This window comes from Anopheles gambiae, chromosome 3 (genome assembly GCF_943734735.2).
Source record: "Anopheles gambiae chromosome 3, idAnoGambNW_F1_1, whole genome shotgun sequence".
Lineage (NCBI taxonomy): Eukaryota > Metazoa > Arthropoda > Insecta > Diptera > Culicidae > Anopheles > Anopheles gambiae.
Window position 1 is genome coordinate 52,751,516 of NC_064602.1, and position 16,945 is coordinate 52,768,460.

The window sequence follows — 16,945 nt, forward strand, 5'->3', positions numbered from 1 at the left end:
TTGAATGAATTACCAAACATGTTTTATTTTTGCAGTTCATGCGCGCGCACTTAATTATCCGGCAATGATGTTTTCTTCATTTTTGACATTTGAATGTAATCCATAAAATAATCATGGAACAACCCTTTGGAACCTTCCTTTGATTTTCCAATTACAGTACCATCCTTCATGCGAAGTGAAAGTTTGCTCAGAGTTTTTCTTTTCAGTATTTTACTCCCTACTAATCTTTGATAATTTTTACCATATTTGACCTGTGATGGTGGTGCAATCTCCGGGTTGAATACCATTTCCGTGCAATCGTAGTTAGTGTAGTATTCGTCCGGCGTTCTGCAAAAAAGCAAATTGAATAATTAATATCCTTGTGATAAACAATTCGAATGAAATTTGCTACATGCATTCCTTCATTACTTACAAAGTTCGCCCGGAATTGATGGGAACACTGTCAGAACCTTTTAGGACATTCATTACCATTTTGCGAATTAAGGGGTGGTAGTGCCGTACCAAGCAGCTACTTTCAAAAAGTGCAGTACAATTAGCATTAGCGAATTCCGGTTCATCGGTAAAAGGATCGAATTTCCCCGAACCTACGACCGCTTCAGAGTCAAGCAGGATGTCCAGTTGTTGATTCATGTGCATACAGCTTCGAATTAAAGATATAAGACCTAGGCATCCATTGGGGAGCACCTGTAGGCATAGCGATGCAAGCCGTTTCACAAAGCTCACGTAGCGGTGATATGTTACGTTTCGACGACGTTTGAATAAAATGACATCCAATGTTTTGATAATAGTCTGCATATCATCGTGGTTTTTTCCTGTAAATATTTATTTATTGGGATCGGTCTAATTAATATTAAGGAAATCTGATTTTTTTTTAGTTGTTGCTTACCTGCATTTACGTACAGTAAATTTTTGTAAAAATGCGAGTAAAATCTTGCCGGATCAATGTTTAGAACTTCTCCTTGTCCACTAAGTATGATGAACACCGTTTGAATGCAGTGCAATTGCTCCCTATATCCCAATTCTACGTTTTCCAACAGATTGTTCAATAACTCAACTAGGTCAGCAAAAAAATCGATGTTAATAGTGTGCGCAAATTTCGATAGTCCTTCCAATGTTGCGCTCAGCACTTTAGAATCGGGGTAACATTTAAGAATTTTGAAATAAATCATGAACGTCAACTTCGAAATTTCTGTCAATTTTCGACGCACAATTTGCTTGCTCTCCTCTGCTTTTGTTTCAAAAATATCCTTTTCAAGTTCTTGCAACTTTTTCTTGCGTTTACGTTCCTTCCGAGACATGTTGATTACGTACGATTTTTGCTTTTCGAGTTTTTGCTTTTTTACTTCCAGCAACTTATCATCGTTCATATTTATTCGATGAATTTGAAGGTTTTTCAAGCAGGATATCATTTCAGGAAACACGTTTCGTTGTTTTTTCTTTATTAGCATGTTGATATGGCGAACAGTCTGAAAAAAAAAAGAAACATGATGAAGCACGACGAACTTTTCACCTTTTTTAAAACTTACATGTTGAGTCAAATCTAATCGAGCATCCGTTTTAAACAAAACACTAAAGCAAGTGTGTACCATTTTACGTATAGTCTCTTTAGTGTTATTCAACATCAACACTAGTACTTGTACAAGATTGGGACTGTAATTGAAATATGGATGTGCTAACACTAGGTCGCACATACATTGCACAGCCATTTCTAATAGTTGCCGTGTTTCTACGGACTGTTTTTCCGAACGAAGAAGCTTCTTAGTGTATTTACTCGTGATACCTTCGATGTGTTTCAATAATTGCTTATAGTAAGTTAAGAGCTTGTTCTCAAAATTAACGCGTGCAAGCGTATCTTTTTTCACTGCAAAGTAATAAGGAAAAAATACATATAATATACTCCTTTGACTTTTTTTCTTTCCAAGTCGTTGGATAAAATTTGACTTACACTTTTGATGTTCTTTGTCAACAATGCCAATCCGATATTCTGGAACAATATCTTTAAATACTTCTACGAGGGATATCATTGCCGTTTTTCTAACAGGTAGAAAATTGATGGAACCATCTCGATTTACTTCGTTTAATAGATCTAAGAGCACACCAATGTTCTCAATTCTTGCTTCCGGATTTTCAAGTATTGCCGCACAAGTCGTTCCAATGAAAAATTGTTTTTCTCTTATTTCCTCATCACGTTTAAGCAAAATTTCGGCCAATGAAACTACTTGCTGTTCATTCGGCTTATCGTCAAATATATCTTCTGCAGACTGTTTGTTATCAAGATCAGAAGAGCATACGCTAGCATCATCCTTGATCTGCTTAGGAGCAGTTCGGTTTATCAGCCCTTTGCCTTTGACTTTTATTGGCAATAATCGGTTCACGTGTTCTTGGTGGCTAATTTCACAGAGTACTGTTTTACGATACGCTTCTTCCATGCCTTCGGTCATATCTGCTGACAATTGCAAGATAGTTTTATTGGAGCGAGCTTTATGCTTGGGGGTACCATCTATGACCGGCTTGCTCATTTTTCTTTTGCGCACGTTTGCATACTTCCCTCCTAAAAGTTAATAAAAATACAAATAAACATTTGATATGACATATGTATTCACATTGCTTTTACTTTTAGACATAATTTTAGTTTGGTTTCTTGGCATTGCCGCTTGAGCACAAAAATATTATTTAACAACTGGAAGAGGAAACCGGTAAACGTTTGTTTACCACATAAGTTTTTACCACATGGTGAAACGCGGAACATGTATCTTTGACGTTTCAAAACATGCTTCTGTCAAGGTGTATGTATACATATGGTTGATATATAGCCGCGGCGCCAAGATAGATTAAAAATATCAGGTGCTGGAAAGGGGGAGCTTTGCATCATTTGAAAACTGTTAACCGTAGCAATAGACGATGCGCAATCTCAGATTGCGCATTTATTTATCTGTCGACCCGTCGGTTTGAGATATTTATCTGTCAAAAAAAATTTTATATATCTCGGACATATAATCTTGAAAATTTATGCGCAATCTTGGCGCAATCTGAAATTGTATAGAAATGACGTTTTTAGCTCAGGGTTGGCTACGCGAAATGACTTATGTTTTGATAAAACGAATATATGCGCAATATGAGATTGCGCATCGTGTATTAATACGGTAATATATAAATATTTTTTGACAGATAAATATATCAAACCGATCCGTTTGACAGATAAATATATGCGCAATCTAATAGCACGTGGCCACGAAGCTGAAAAAATGTTGAAATTTTTTTCAACTTTGTCAAAATTGCTTGTCAACTGCAAAAAAAGAGCTTTTCTCGTGGCCGCACCAAAAACATACACAAGAGCGACAAAAAGCTCCAACATCTGAATATCATCGATATTTTGTTTAAGAAGCACTAACTAGGTACATAAATCAATTAGAATCATGCATTTTAGCATTATTATCATAACAATGGGTCACAACTGCGCCAAATAGCTGTTTGTTTACGCTTTTTCACGAACGTCAAAATTTGTCAACTTTTGTCAACTTTTTTTCCTGGCTGCTCCAGGTCACAAAATTTTGACAAAAGCTCACATTTTGAAAAATTTGTCAGCATTTTGTCACTTCCGTGGCCTTTCGCTTTGAGATTGCACATCGTCTATTGCTACGATCTCGGACATATAATCTTGAAAATTTATGCGCAATATTGGCGCAATTTGGCAACGTATGGAAATGACGTTTATAACTCAGGGTTGGCTACGCGAAATGACTTATGTTTTCATAAAACGAATATATGCGCAATCTGAGATTGCGCATCGTGTATTAATACGGTAAGACCCGTGTCTGTGCTCCATCGGAAGCGATTTTATCGGAAGACCTGTCAAAATTTTATGTGGAATTTGACAGATAACGTTGGACGTGCGATTTCGTCAAAAGACGGAATCAAAAATTTTTTATTTCGTCGGATGCGGCGTCCGACGAAAACCAATTTTTTTTTATTCCGTCGTACGACAAAATCGCACGTCCGACGTTATCTGTCAAATCTCATATAAAATTTTGACAGACCTCCCGATAAAATTGCATCCGATGGAGCACAGACACGGGCCTAAGGCAAAATTTTTTGATTTCGTCGGACACCGCATCCGATTTTATCTGTCAAACTAAATATGTGGTGTTTTGTAGGAACAATCACAACTAAATTTTTCACAATCGTTATATTATTAAAATCATTCAAATAATAGCAATATCATACGAAAAAGCGTTTGACAGCACGTGCGATAAAATCGCATGCGATGAAGCACAGCCACGGCCCTAAGGGCGGTGGCAACGCTTTTTCGCATCCAATTTTATCCAAGGTGTATGGATATTAGGAGGTGAAATGCTTCAGAGCAAATTGACATTTCACGACTTGACATCAAGGTGTGTTTATTAAGGAGGTGAATTGTTAGCGCGTTTTCCGGGCGCCATCATTGAGTATTGTTATGTCAAATCGCATACAATTTTCTATACCCCCCTCCAGCCCTCCCCGATTTTAATACCGGAGCCACCAGTATTGTTATGTCAAGTCGTGAAATGTCAATTTGCTCTGAAGCACTTCACCTCCTAATATCCATACACCTTGCTTGACATAACAATACTGGTGGCTCCGGTATTAAAATCGGGGAGGGCTGGAGGGGGGTATAGAAAATTGTATGCGATTTGACATAACATGACTAAATGATGGCGCCCGGAAAACGCACTAACAATTCACCTCCTTAATAAACACACCTTGGACGAGATTTATACGGGATTTGACAGATAACGTCGGACATCCGATTTCGCCGTCCGACGTTATCTGTCAAATCCCACATAAAAATTGGGTAAAAGTAAGGCTCAGCCCTCTACGTTAGGTAATGGTCAGAACTTCGCCGCATGCGATTTTGCCGCATACGGCAAGAAAAGAGTTTTCTCAATTTTCTAGTTTTTCAAGGTATTATAATGATATTTTGTTGTTTCTTTATAAAGATAATCATTCATTGATATGATTTTAGGCATTTGACATCTGAAATAAAATCGCATGCGGCGATGCGGCAAAATCTAATGATTTTGATTTTGCCGCATCACCGCATGCGGCAGATTCGCAAGTGCTGTCATTAACGTCAAATCCCATACAGGCGGTCCCCGAGATACACGGTTTATGGGGACCGAAAACGGCCGCAAAATACCGCGTATCTCGGATTTCCGTGTAAGTCGAAACTCGTGATTTCCAGCTAAAATATCACTAATATTCGAGTAATTTTGCAAGTAGGGGGCGGTTTTAGTCACTTTATGAATTATTTGATATGATTCTGATTGAATATAACTGTTTTAAACCTTTTTAAATAGTTTTTAATATTCGATCAAAACGGAAATTATTTGGCAATTTGCAATTGATGTGTCAAATCAGTACAATTTGCTCAAAGAATTGTCAAATTTAGAAAACCGCGTATCTCCGAATCCGCGTATAAGAGGTACCGTGTATCTCGAGGACCGCCTGTACAAAAGCTTGCGGCAAAATCGCATGCGGCGAAGTTCTGACCGCTGCCTTACATTGGAGAAGCGTTACATCCCTTAAAATATTCCCAAGCAGCATTTTTATTACAGTTTTGTCATCCAGGCGACCGACCAGTGTCCATTATTTGAACAAAAACTATTTTAAATTGCGATAAAAAAATTAATCGCTTTAAGATGAATCGATTTCTACGAGATTTAAATTTTAAATAACAAGTAAATCAAAAGTTCAATATTTTTCATTGTTGCATTATGATTTATGAAAAATAGTCTGAAAGAAGGAAGTTCATGAACATCCCAAAAGCTTTCAAATGGAGTAAAATTTCCTATGATTAGAAAATATAAAATATTAAAAATATTTATAAATAAATTGTATATATGAAATATAATTATTACCTATCCAATCTATTGTTCCGGCCATGTTGAATAAACATTACTTTAGGTGCGAGGGCTCTTTTTTAAAGTTAGGTTCATGAAGTTAATAAATATTTGTTTGTATTTTATTATCCTGCTTTATCAATAGCTGGGAAAATATATAAATAATCATTTTTATAAGTTACCCTTTCTTATGTATAATATTTTTATTAATTATAATACTTGAAGTTGTTACAACTCTGATTGCTGTTAAAAATGATGGCCTAATAGTAATACTATAATTTATTTATACTCATGAAGTATCAATGAGTTTTATCTTAATTAGCGATTGCCGTTCTTTTATATGATTGTTCAAAAATTGTTGTTTTTCTAATAATCATGTAAAAATAAGCAATAATATGACATGATAATCTATTAATTTGCTCATCCACGGCGGTTAAAACAGGCGTTCAAAAATGTTGCTTGGGTTTGTGATAAACAGGCGTTACGCGTAACGCTAGCGTAGCGTAGAGGGCTGAGCCTTACTTTTACCAAAAATTGGACAGGCCATCCGATAAAATCGCATGCGAAAAAGCGTTTCCACCGCCCAAAATCGCATGGGAAAAAGCATTACCAGCGCCTTAATCATTGGTTTCCGCACACAAAGTATAGCAAATAGAACAGATTTCTTGGTTAGGAAGTGCTTTTTTTTATTTTATTTTATTAATTGCTCGGCCACGTTGGGTTACGTTTTGTAACTTTATGGATTTTATCGGAAAAATGAGAGATATTTACAAAATAGTTGATAATTTGTTTGGTCACGGAATTTAAAATCATGTGAGTACCCAAATAACCGAGATACCGAAAACATCACCAATTTATTGTACTAAAAATCCAGTTCCATAAAGGCATTAATACCACCGACAAACCGACGTGACACTGGAGTTACAAAAGTGTCCCACACCAAGGTGTCTTTATTAAGGAGGTGAATTGTTAGCGCGTTTTCCGGGCGCCATCATTGAGTATTGTTATGTCAAATTGCATACAATTTTCTATACCCCCCTCCAGCCCTCCCCGATTTTAATACCGGAGCCACCAGTATTGTTATGTCAAGTCGTGAAATGTCAATTTGCTCTGAAGCACTTCACCTCCTAATATCCATACACCTTGTCCCACACGAAAGTACTGTCATTTACCAGTGAGGCGAACACTTCTGTCAAAGTAAGCACTGTTCACTGCTGCTTCGATGTTAACAACTTTTCTAAATACAAATTGCGAAGGAAGTGTGAGGCAAGATTTTGTGAGAATTTTGGGACAAAACACCCAGGAAAATCATTTTATAAGTTTCCAAATCAATTCAAAAGATGTGAGAAGTACATAAAACAATACTTATTTATTTATTTATTTATTTTTCATACACAACCGACGGACCATCGTGTCTAATCGGCAACCTTATAATTAAATTAAAATATATATGACAATGATCATTTAGAACATATAAATAGACCTCTAGCTAACATTAAATGTGACGTAGACGCAATTTCTCCTTGAACGTAGAAGTAGACATACTAAAATCGAACAAATCTAACACTTCATTGAACTCGAGGGACATACGTATAATGGGGTGTCCCTGGCTATGGTTGTTGCGGGTACGCGGTACACGGAGATGGAAATTGGATCTAAGAATCCGACAGGGAGCGAACAAATTGATGCTGGCTAGTAATGCCGGGGAATCGATCTCTCCGTTAAGGAGCCGGAATATGAAAAGGCATTGGGCGTTTTTACGTCGAGAGCAGAGTGGTTCAAGTCCGAGAAGCAGACACCGCTGATGGTAGGTGGGCCGAGCGTGGTGGGATTGCCATGGAAGGAGTCGAACCGCGTACCTGGTGAGTCCGTTGAATGGCTTCGAGGCGATTGATGTCACCAACACCAAGCGGGCACCAGATCGGACAGTAGTACTCCAGGCACGACCTTACGATGGCACAGAAGATAGACTTGACGCACATGGGATCGGTGAACTCGCTACAGGTCCGCGTAATTAAACCAAGTAGCTGATTTCCCTTCGCAACAACGCTATCAATATGAGGGCGAAATGACATCTTCTGATCGAGTAGCACCCCCAGATCACGGATACATGTCGTGCGAGCCAAAGCCGTGTTGAGCATAGTGTATGTAAACGTGATGGGGTGACGGGCTCTGCTGAATGATATACACTGGCATTTATCAGCACACACTTGGAGGGCGTTTCTGTTGCACCAGCTATCCAGATTCTCAAGGATCGTTTGAAGGCGTACACAGTCACTGTCGTTTCTAACTGGAGCGAATATTTTTACATCGTCGGCGTACATTAGGTGTTGGCCTGGCGGTAAAACGAAAGATAGATCATTTATATAGATGAGGAAGAGTAGCGGTCCCAAATTACTCCCTTGAGGCACACCGGAGGAGCTGGTGAAGGAGTGAGAACGATGAGATCCTATGCTTATGTAGTACGAACGACCAGTTAAATAAGAACGCAGCCAGGTGATGTGCCAGTCGAGGAAACCGAGTTTTTTTAGCTTCGAGAGTAGAATATCATGAGAGATACTATCGAACGCAGCCCTGAAGTCGATATATACTGCATCAACTTGAGTACCACGATCCATGTTGTCGAAGCAGTAACTAACAAATTCAGCAAGATTTGTGGTGGAAGATCTCCTTGGGAGAAATCCGTGCTGACTAGGGCTCATATAGTTTTGAACTGCTGTGAGTAGCGGATTGTATAGAATGAGCTCAAACACCTTTGCACAAGCGCATAGGGAAACAATGCCACGATAATTACTAGCATGAAGTCGACTGCCTTTTTTATGGATAGGAATCATTCGCGCGTGTTTCCAGGACTCAGGATACGTGCCACGCATAAGGGAATCATTAAATATTTTGGCAAGAATGGGTACGAGTGATTGACGGCAGTGCTTCAATATGTATGCGGGAATATTGTCAGGTCCAGATGATGTAGATGGTTTTATATCGTTGAGTGTGCGCGCAATTAATGCTTCGTCAATTGTGGGTATAATAAAATCGATAGCATCCGATGGAGTATTGCAAGTGGCCTCTGCTAGTGTGTTAGGATTGTGAACAGGAAGGGTGAATGCATCAGCAAAACGATTGGCGAAAGTGTTGCAAATATCGGATGTATCGATACTAGTTTGGCCATTGTAGCTCATTGACGGAGGGAATACGCATTGGAATTTGCGAAGAAAAACAAAAAGGGTATTTAGCAGTTTCTTCTCTGTGTCAGTGTAGTAAGCGAATCATTATAGAGATGGCGCTAGTGTTTAACGTTTTTCATTTGAAATAAGGAGACAACTTTTGAAGCTCATTTTGTTCGAACAGTCACGTCGGTTTGTCGGTGTTAATACCACCGTGTGTTTACGTTAGGCAGCGGTCAGAACTTCGCCGCATGCGATTTTCTTCTTCTTCTTCTTCTTCGGTGAGTGAGGATGTATTCCCCTACATTTGACGTTTCAAATGTATTCAAGGTTTTACCCACTCTATATTTTAACCTGACAGTTGTCATTTGGTTGTTTTTTTTTTTTTGTTATTTTGTTTTTTTTTTCTTGACTTCATTTTTATCTTTCTATGCTATTTTTTTTTGTATTTTTTAAATTTCTATTTGATTTTCCTTCATGAATTTGGTAATTTTTTTAATTTCATATCCTGATTTTTGTTTCCATCTTTCTTTTAATCTATCAAATGTTATGTCTCCTCTATTTGTTTCGTATTTTTTGCAGTTAAAAACCATATGCCGCCCTGTATTTTGTGTTTGGCATATTTGGCACAATCCTGATTCTACTAGTTTCATTTTGGCCAGCCAAAATGGTGACAGGTCGTGTCCTGTTAACAATTTGTTTATTGTTCTCACTTCTTCCGGGTTTATGTCAATATCTTTTTCCCATGGTATCATTTCAAATTTTTTTGAAATGCCTGGAATTTTTCTCCTTTGGTTTGACATTGTTCCTCGTACCAGATTTTTGTTGTCTTTATCATTTCTATTTTGTATTTTTCGTACGCATCTACCAATCTTATTTTGTTTTCTGTTGTTATATTTGAGATTGTTCCTTCTTTGGCTAATCTATCCGCACATTCGTTTCCATGTATTCCTACATGTGCGGGTATCCACCATATTTTTGCCTTTAATCTATTTCCTATTTCTATTATATTGTATATCGTTTCTTCAATTTCTTCCTCATCTTTGGCTTTTTTCAGGATATCACAGCTTGTTAAACTATCCGTGTATATTGTTGGTCTCTCCATCTTTAGTTCTTCTGCCATTTTCATAGCTATTTCAATTGCTGTCAGTTCTATGCTTGCTATGCAAGCATCGTTATTTGCTTTAATGCTATGATACCAGTTTTCTTGTCCTTTCTGTATGTATATTCCTATTCCGTTTTTTTCTTGTTGTTTACTCCCATCTGTAAATATGTTGTTTCTTTTTTTCATTTGTTCATTTATGTTCTCTAATACTATTTGTTTTGTTACTTGGTTATTCCTATTTTTCTTCTCTTCTATCTTGTTTTTTATGCTGGTATTTATGCTTACGTTATGTTCTATGTCGTTTATTTTACTTATGGCTATGTTTTGTATGGTACTTCTGTTCTCTTTAAATAATTGTTGTTGTGCTGTTAATGTTTTCTTGTTTGTGTTGTTTCGTACTGCATTCAACAGTTGTTCTCTTATTATGGGGCTAACTGTGTAAGCTTTGGTCATTTCTTTGTTTGCTATATATTTACACCTTATCTCTAGTGGGATTTCTGCATTAATGGCATGCAGCGAATTAATCGGGGTTGTTTTGGTACATCCTGATATTTTCCTTAGTGCCGTATTGGCTATAGTACTTATTTTTTTTCTGGTGTTGTTTTTTGCATTTTTTGTAATCGACGATGCGTTCTCGAGTATACTGCGAATTGTAGCTCTATATATATTCCTTGCTTTATCTGTTCCTAATCCTCGATTTTTTCCACACAGCACTTTGAAGACATATAATCTGTCTCTTGCCTTATTTTTTATATCTTCAATATGTTTTTTGAAGTTAAGTTGTTTGTCTATTGTTATTCCCAGATATTTGTATGCCGTTACGTTTTCTATTTCTATGTTATTTATTTTTAATCTGACTTTCTGTTTTGTTTTGCCCATTATCATCATTTTTGTTTTGTTTATGTTCATTTCTAATTTTAGTTCGCTTATTGCCCTTTGGAATTCTATTATACCTCTTTGGAGTGTTCTATTTAATAGTGTTATATTTTTATCTGCAGCCACTATAGCAAAATCATCCGCGTACTGTATTAGTCTAATCTTTGGTATTTTGTTTATCCTACTATGTATTTTTCTTGTATAAATATTAAATAATGTTGGGGTCATCACGTCACCCTGTGGCAGTCCATCACTGACTAGTTTTTTGATTATTTTTTTATTACATTCTAATTCTATGGTCCTATTTTTTAAAAATTGACTAATCCAGGTTATTATTTGGCTATTCATGTTTGTCTTGACGAGTTCTTCTATCAGTATTTTTAGTTTTACGTTATTATATGCGTTTTCGAGATCTGCAAAGATAATACCTATTTTTCTCTTTTGTTTTTTCTTTTTTTGTATCCAGTTTAGTAGATAGTTAGCGCACATTTGTGTTGATTTATTTTTTCTGAACCCAAAAGATCTGTCTGGTAGTATTTTGTTTATTGTACAGTGTTTATTTATTTTTTTTAGGACTGCCGAATTGCCTACCTTCATTATTGTATTGATTAATGATATGAATCTATAATTTTCTACCTTTGTTTTGTCCCTGTTTGGTTTTTGTATGGCTATAGTTTTTATTCTTTTTAGCTCTTTTTTTTATTTTCCCTTTTTCCCACATCTCGTTTATTTCGTCCCTTATAATTTTAGAAGTTCCTGGGTGAATGTTTTTTAGCATTTCGTATGTTATTTTGTCTACTCCGGGAGCTGATTTTTTCTTTTTGTTTAGAATTTTTTCCCACTCTTCTTCGTCTATCAGCTTGTTTTCGTTTATGAATTCAGGTATGTTTATTGATTCAATATCTATTTTTTCATTTTTTCCATATGTTTTTCTGAGAAGTTCTCTCGCCGATTCTTCGTTGTTGTGGATTATATTTTCTTCTCTTATACTTTCTTCTTTACCATCTAACTTTTTAACTAGCCTCCATAGTTCCTTAGTCGTGGTGTTTTTATTTATTTTTTCTATTGAGTTTTTGTAGAATTCTTTTTTACTCAATTTTATTTTTCTTTTTAGTACTGCTTCATTTTTTTTTGTACTCTATGGCATCTTTTATATTTTTTGTATTGTTGTATATTTTTCTTGCTGTATTTCTGTTTTTTAGTGCCGTTTTAATATCTTTATTCCACCACGACTTAGGCTCATAATTAACCTTAGTTATATTTTGTTTAATTATTGTTTCTATTTTTTTTGTTATTTGGTTAATTGTTGATATCTTATCTATTTTAAGGTTTTGCAAGTTTTTAATTACTTTTCCCTTATTTAGTTGTGTTCTTTGTTGTTTCTTCGTTTTTTCTTTTATGCATGCTTTTATTATCCTGTGTTTGCTGCTTCCTATATGTTGTTCTATTATATTTTTTTCTATCCTAGTAAATAAATCTTGAGTGATTATGGTCAAATCAATTGAAGTGTCTCTCTTGTTTGGATCTTCTGATATGCATGTGTTTTTTTCATTTTTTAAAATTAAGAAGTTTGTATAATCAAATTCTTCTATTAATTTAGTTCCTTTATTATCGATTTTTTTGTCTCCCCAAAATGTATGGTGACAGTTAAAATCTCCCATTATAACTGTTCTTATGTTGAATATTGAGTTGATTTGTTGTGTTATTTCTGTTATTTCTTGTATAGTTGTTTTTGGGCTCATGTATATCGATATTATATTTATACTACTTTCTATTACCTCTATTGCTACTATTTGTATGTTTTTTATCCTATTTCCTATTTTTATTTGTTTAAATTTCATACCCTTTTTTATGATTATTGCACTTCCGCCATATCCATTTTCTCTGTTTTCTGTAATAATATTATATCCTGATATTTTTGTGTTATCTTTTCCTTTTATCCATGTTTCTTGGATGCATGCTATGTTGATTTTCTCCATTTTTATTATGTGTTCTATTTCATCTTTGTTTTTCCTAAAGCTTTGTACGTTTGCTTGTAAGATATTTAAGTTGTTCATTTAATTGATTATTTTTGGTTTTTTTTTTACTATTGTTTTTTTATATTTTTTTTTTTTATGGAGAAAAGGGATATTATACTATATTTTGTTTTTTTTTTCGCTCTTTTTACATTTGTTTAATCTTTTTTTTCTATTGTTTTTTTTCATGTTGCAGTGGGATTAGTTCACCGTTTTCATTTTGTATTAAAATTTGTTCTAAGTCTAGTTGTGCCACGTCTATGGGCGTGTTCATTGATATTCTAGTTTCACTGATGTGAATGGGTTTTTCTGTATTGTTAGTGTTTACTGTTTCTTCTGTTGTGTTATTTTCTTTTTGTGTGTTTTCTTGTGTTTTGTTTTCTGTTATATTTTCATTATTTTTGTTATTTTCTGTATATGTTGTGTTTTGAATCATTATTTTTTTTGAATATGTTTTTTTATTACTCTCTGTTTGGCTTCTATTTTCTGTGTTATCTGTTATTTTTGTTTTTTGAGCGTATGTTTGTCCGTTCGTGAATATTCTTGGAATACTCGGGCATTGTGATCTGCGTATTTTTCTTGCCTCTCCGTATGTTATTTTATTCACTGTTTTTATTTTTTGTATCTCCATCTCATCCACAAACACTGGACATTGTTTGTCAAGTGTATGGTGATCTCCTCCACAAGATACGCATTTCAGGTCCTTGCACTCCTCAATGTGTACATTCTCACTACATTTGGCGCATACTTTTTCTCGTCTACACATTTTTTTGGTGTGTCCTATTTTTAGACATGTTCCACATCGCATTGGCTTCGGTATGTATAGTTCTACTTTTAACGGATACCAACCGAAATCTATTTTTCTAGGCACCTTGGTCGTATTGAAAGTAATTACTGCCGTGCGTGTGTTTACTACTTTATCATTAACTTTTCTTTTTAATATTACTACTTCCGTCACTTTGTCCTCGGTGAGGCCTTCCATGATTTCGTTTTCGGTGAGGAATTCGATGTCCGGGCACCTTATTACACCTTTGCACGTATTTAGTGTGGGATGTTCTTTCACTACAATTTTTGTTTCGTTTTCTCCCACCCCTATTTTTTTAGACGTTTAAGTTTTTCCGCATTTTTGTTTGAGTTCACTCTCACTAGTAGTTTTCCACCTCTTATTCTCGTAATATTTGAATTGTTTTCTCCAACTATCACATCAATTGTCTTTTTCACTAAGAATGGGTTTGCACGACTTAAGTCTTTGTCTTGTTTTTCCGCTTCTATCACCAAAAATCTTTCTTCCGATTCGTTCACTTCACTTATTTTCCCCAATTGGGTCCCTTTTTTTATTTTCCTTCTAGGTTCCTCTGCGGATCCTATTTGGAAATCTACTCCTAATCCACTATAATAGTTTGAGAGGGAAATTCCCCCTCCGGGGTCGTTGACCCCCATCGTTTCGGTACTTCGTATGCTTAGTGTCCTTTTTCACTTATTTCTTTGATTTATTTCGTCCAATTCACAAAATATCACTCCACGTGTTTCTATCTTTTGTGCTTTTGGGTTCACTGTCCTTGTAAACTGTCTGCTCAAAATGGCACGTGTGGTTCCTTCAAGATGCAATTGGTTTGTGGCATGCGATTTTGCCGCAAGCTTTTGTATGGGATTTGACGTTAATGACAGCACTTGCGAATCTGCCGCATGCGGCGATGCGGCAAAATCAAAATCATTAGATTTTGCCGCATCGCCGCATGCGATTTTATTTCAGATGTCAAATGCCTAAAATCATATCAATGAACGATTATCTTTATAAATAAACAACAAAATATCATTATAATACCTTGAAAAGCTAGAAAATTGAGAAAACTCTTTTCTTGCCGCATGCGGCAAAATCGCATGCGGCGAAGTTCTGACCATTACCTCTGACCGAACTTTCTAAACTGAGCTACTGGATACCCGCAAGTGATGGAAAACCCATCCATTGAACCCAAAGTGAGTGTATATCATCAAGTGGGTTTATGGTGTTCTTTCTCACCAATACATCGACACACAATTTGACGGTTTGTTCCATATCAAAATCTAGTATGCCTTGAAGTTTAAACGAAATCTCGCATAAATTGAATGTGGTTTTACTCAGGCGTAGCACGAAGAATGAAACCAAAAAACAACTTACGTAGCAGCCAGTTCTTGGATTAAAACGAAGATTTGAAGGCTAAAGATTCAAAACAACAAACATTTCCTTCGCCAAATCTGATACATAGGCAACAATTATTGAATCTTTATCAATTATTGAGCCAGCAAGCAAGGAGCAGTGTACCAACCGAACCAAATATGATTTTATACTGGAAGTGAGGAATTTATCTGAGTCCCTGCGCATATATCCATTGGTCCTGTTCAACAGACCACCGATTGATCTGAAATATCGAGTCAATTGTGAAAATAAGGGTTAGGAGCAAGGACCGTAAAGATATCAGGTCAAGTTATAAGCCCGTTTTGACAGCTAGGTGGAAGAAGAATCGACGAAGAAAACTGACAGTTAGTTTTCCGCATTTGGCGAACGCTTCAAGTTCTCGAAGAAAAATTTCCATTTTAAATCACGGACTGTGTTCTAATAAACTAAAATATTCACCCAAATTGATCTCCACCAAATATTGACCATGCAAAACGTAAACAATCCATCAATACATATACAAGCGGAAAACCATCTGTCAAAATCGGAGCCCAGGGGGGGGGGGGGGGGGTTCGCCAAAAACGCTATAACTACACCTCATAGTACATTCCACCTTGGTTAGGAGTGAATCCATAACAAAAACATCAAAGCTTTCAGTTTGTTATGGATCTAACTGTCAAACCAGGTTTTCTTCCTATTTTCGTTTTTAGACGTAAAATTGCACTGAATAAGCCCACCTTATATCTGAACTCACTTTGATCGAACCCATCGTACCCTCAACTACAGGTGTCCCCCGAGATACGACTGTATTTGGGACCGAAAAAATGTCCCAAAGCAAGGCGTAAGGGCTTGGTACTTGTTTCAACGCAGCGTATCGCAACGCATTGCGTGACGCACGCTGGTATCTGTTCGCTGCGTTCTGCATGGATATGTCAACACATTTTACAAAGAAAAACATCGACAAACAGCAGTAATGCCTCTTATTTATAGGTTCTGATGTGATTATAATATTAAATTACAACTGTAAAATCATTTCCAGTTCTGCTCAAAACAGTGCAAAGCATGTTTTCGCTTTTTTATTGCATATTGCATACTGACCCGCACACACCTGTTTTGCAGTGATTACGAAATTACTTTCTCTACATTTATTTTGTTTTGTTAATAAAATTATTTAGTAGTCCAATTACACGCAAAACTGCGCTCGAAACAATTTAACGTCAAAAAATATCGATTTTCACCCGATATGATTAAACCATTTTGACAGACGCATCACGACGTGCGTCGAAATAGAAATTTTTCTACTTTGACGCTGCGTCGTGCGTCGTTAACGCATGCGTCTGTCAAATCCCATACATTTTGGCAAAATCGCAACGCATTGCGTCAGAACAAGTACCGCTCTCTAAGTCGAAAAAGTCGTTTGTCGAATATCTATTGGAATTTATGATATCGTGTATTTTATTTAAAATAATGTTCGATAATGTAATAATTATATTTTTAAAACCGTACACAATATAGATATTCAAGATAGGGTAGTTGCGGAATCTTTGGAAATGTATGGATAACGGTTATCAGCCCAGATATTCAAAAAAATACATCAATTTCTTGTCAATGACAACTTTTAACTGTCTAAATCAAAATCGTCGTGCGATTATTTGGATGATTTTAATAATATAACGATTATGGAAAATTAAGTTGAGATTATTCCTACAAAACATCACACATTTAGTTTGACAGATAAAATCGGATGCGGC

The 16,945-nt window shown here is 36.0% G+C and overlaps 1 protein-coding gene across 2 annotated transcripts; it reads right to left on the reverse strand.

Annotated features, from left to right (window-relative positions):
* LOC1275397 (nucleolar complex protein 3 homolog) lies at nt 1–2,776 on the reverse strand. 2 transcript variants are annotated; one of them, XM_314636.4, is made up of 6 exons: nt 2,615–2,776; nt 1,946–2,551; nt 1,527–1,861; nt 887–1,466; nt 413–812; nt 1–327 (listed from the first exon to the last, which is right to left on the reverse strand). In XM_314636.4, the coding sequence occupies exons 1-6, from the start codon at nt 2,646–2,648 to the stop codon at nt 51–53; spliced, it is 2,232 nt and encodes a 743-aa protein (XP_314636.4). In that variant the 5' UTR covers nt 2,649–2,776; the 3' UTR covers nt 1–50. The 2 variants fall into 2 exon arrangements, with proteins under 2 accessions (XP_314636.4, XP_061511561.1); XM_061655577.1 differs by having other exon boundaries at nt 887–1,861; nt 2,615–2,774.
* Between the last annotated feature and the right edge of the window lie 14,169 nt (nt 2,777–16,945).

What these genes read in the sequence shown, in the direction of transcription:
- LOC1275397 (XM_061655577.1), bottom strand. Translation starts at nt 2,648, where the DNA reads ATGCCAAGAAACCAAACTAAAATTATGTCTAAAA. An exon ending in AACTAAAATTATGTCTAAAA is followed by an intron (nt 2,552 to 2,614) that starts GTAAAAGCAATG and finishes ATTAACTTTTAG; the next exon opens with GAGGGAAGTATGCAAACGTG. An exon ending in ATCAATTCCGGGCGAACTTT is followed by an intron (nt 328 to 412) that starts GTAAGTAATGAA and finishes GCTTTTTTGCAG; the next exon opens with AACGCCGGACGAATACTACA.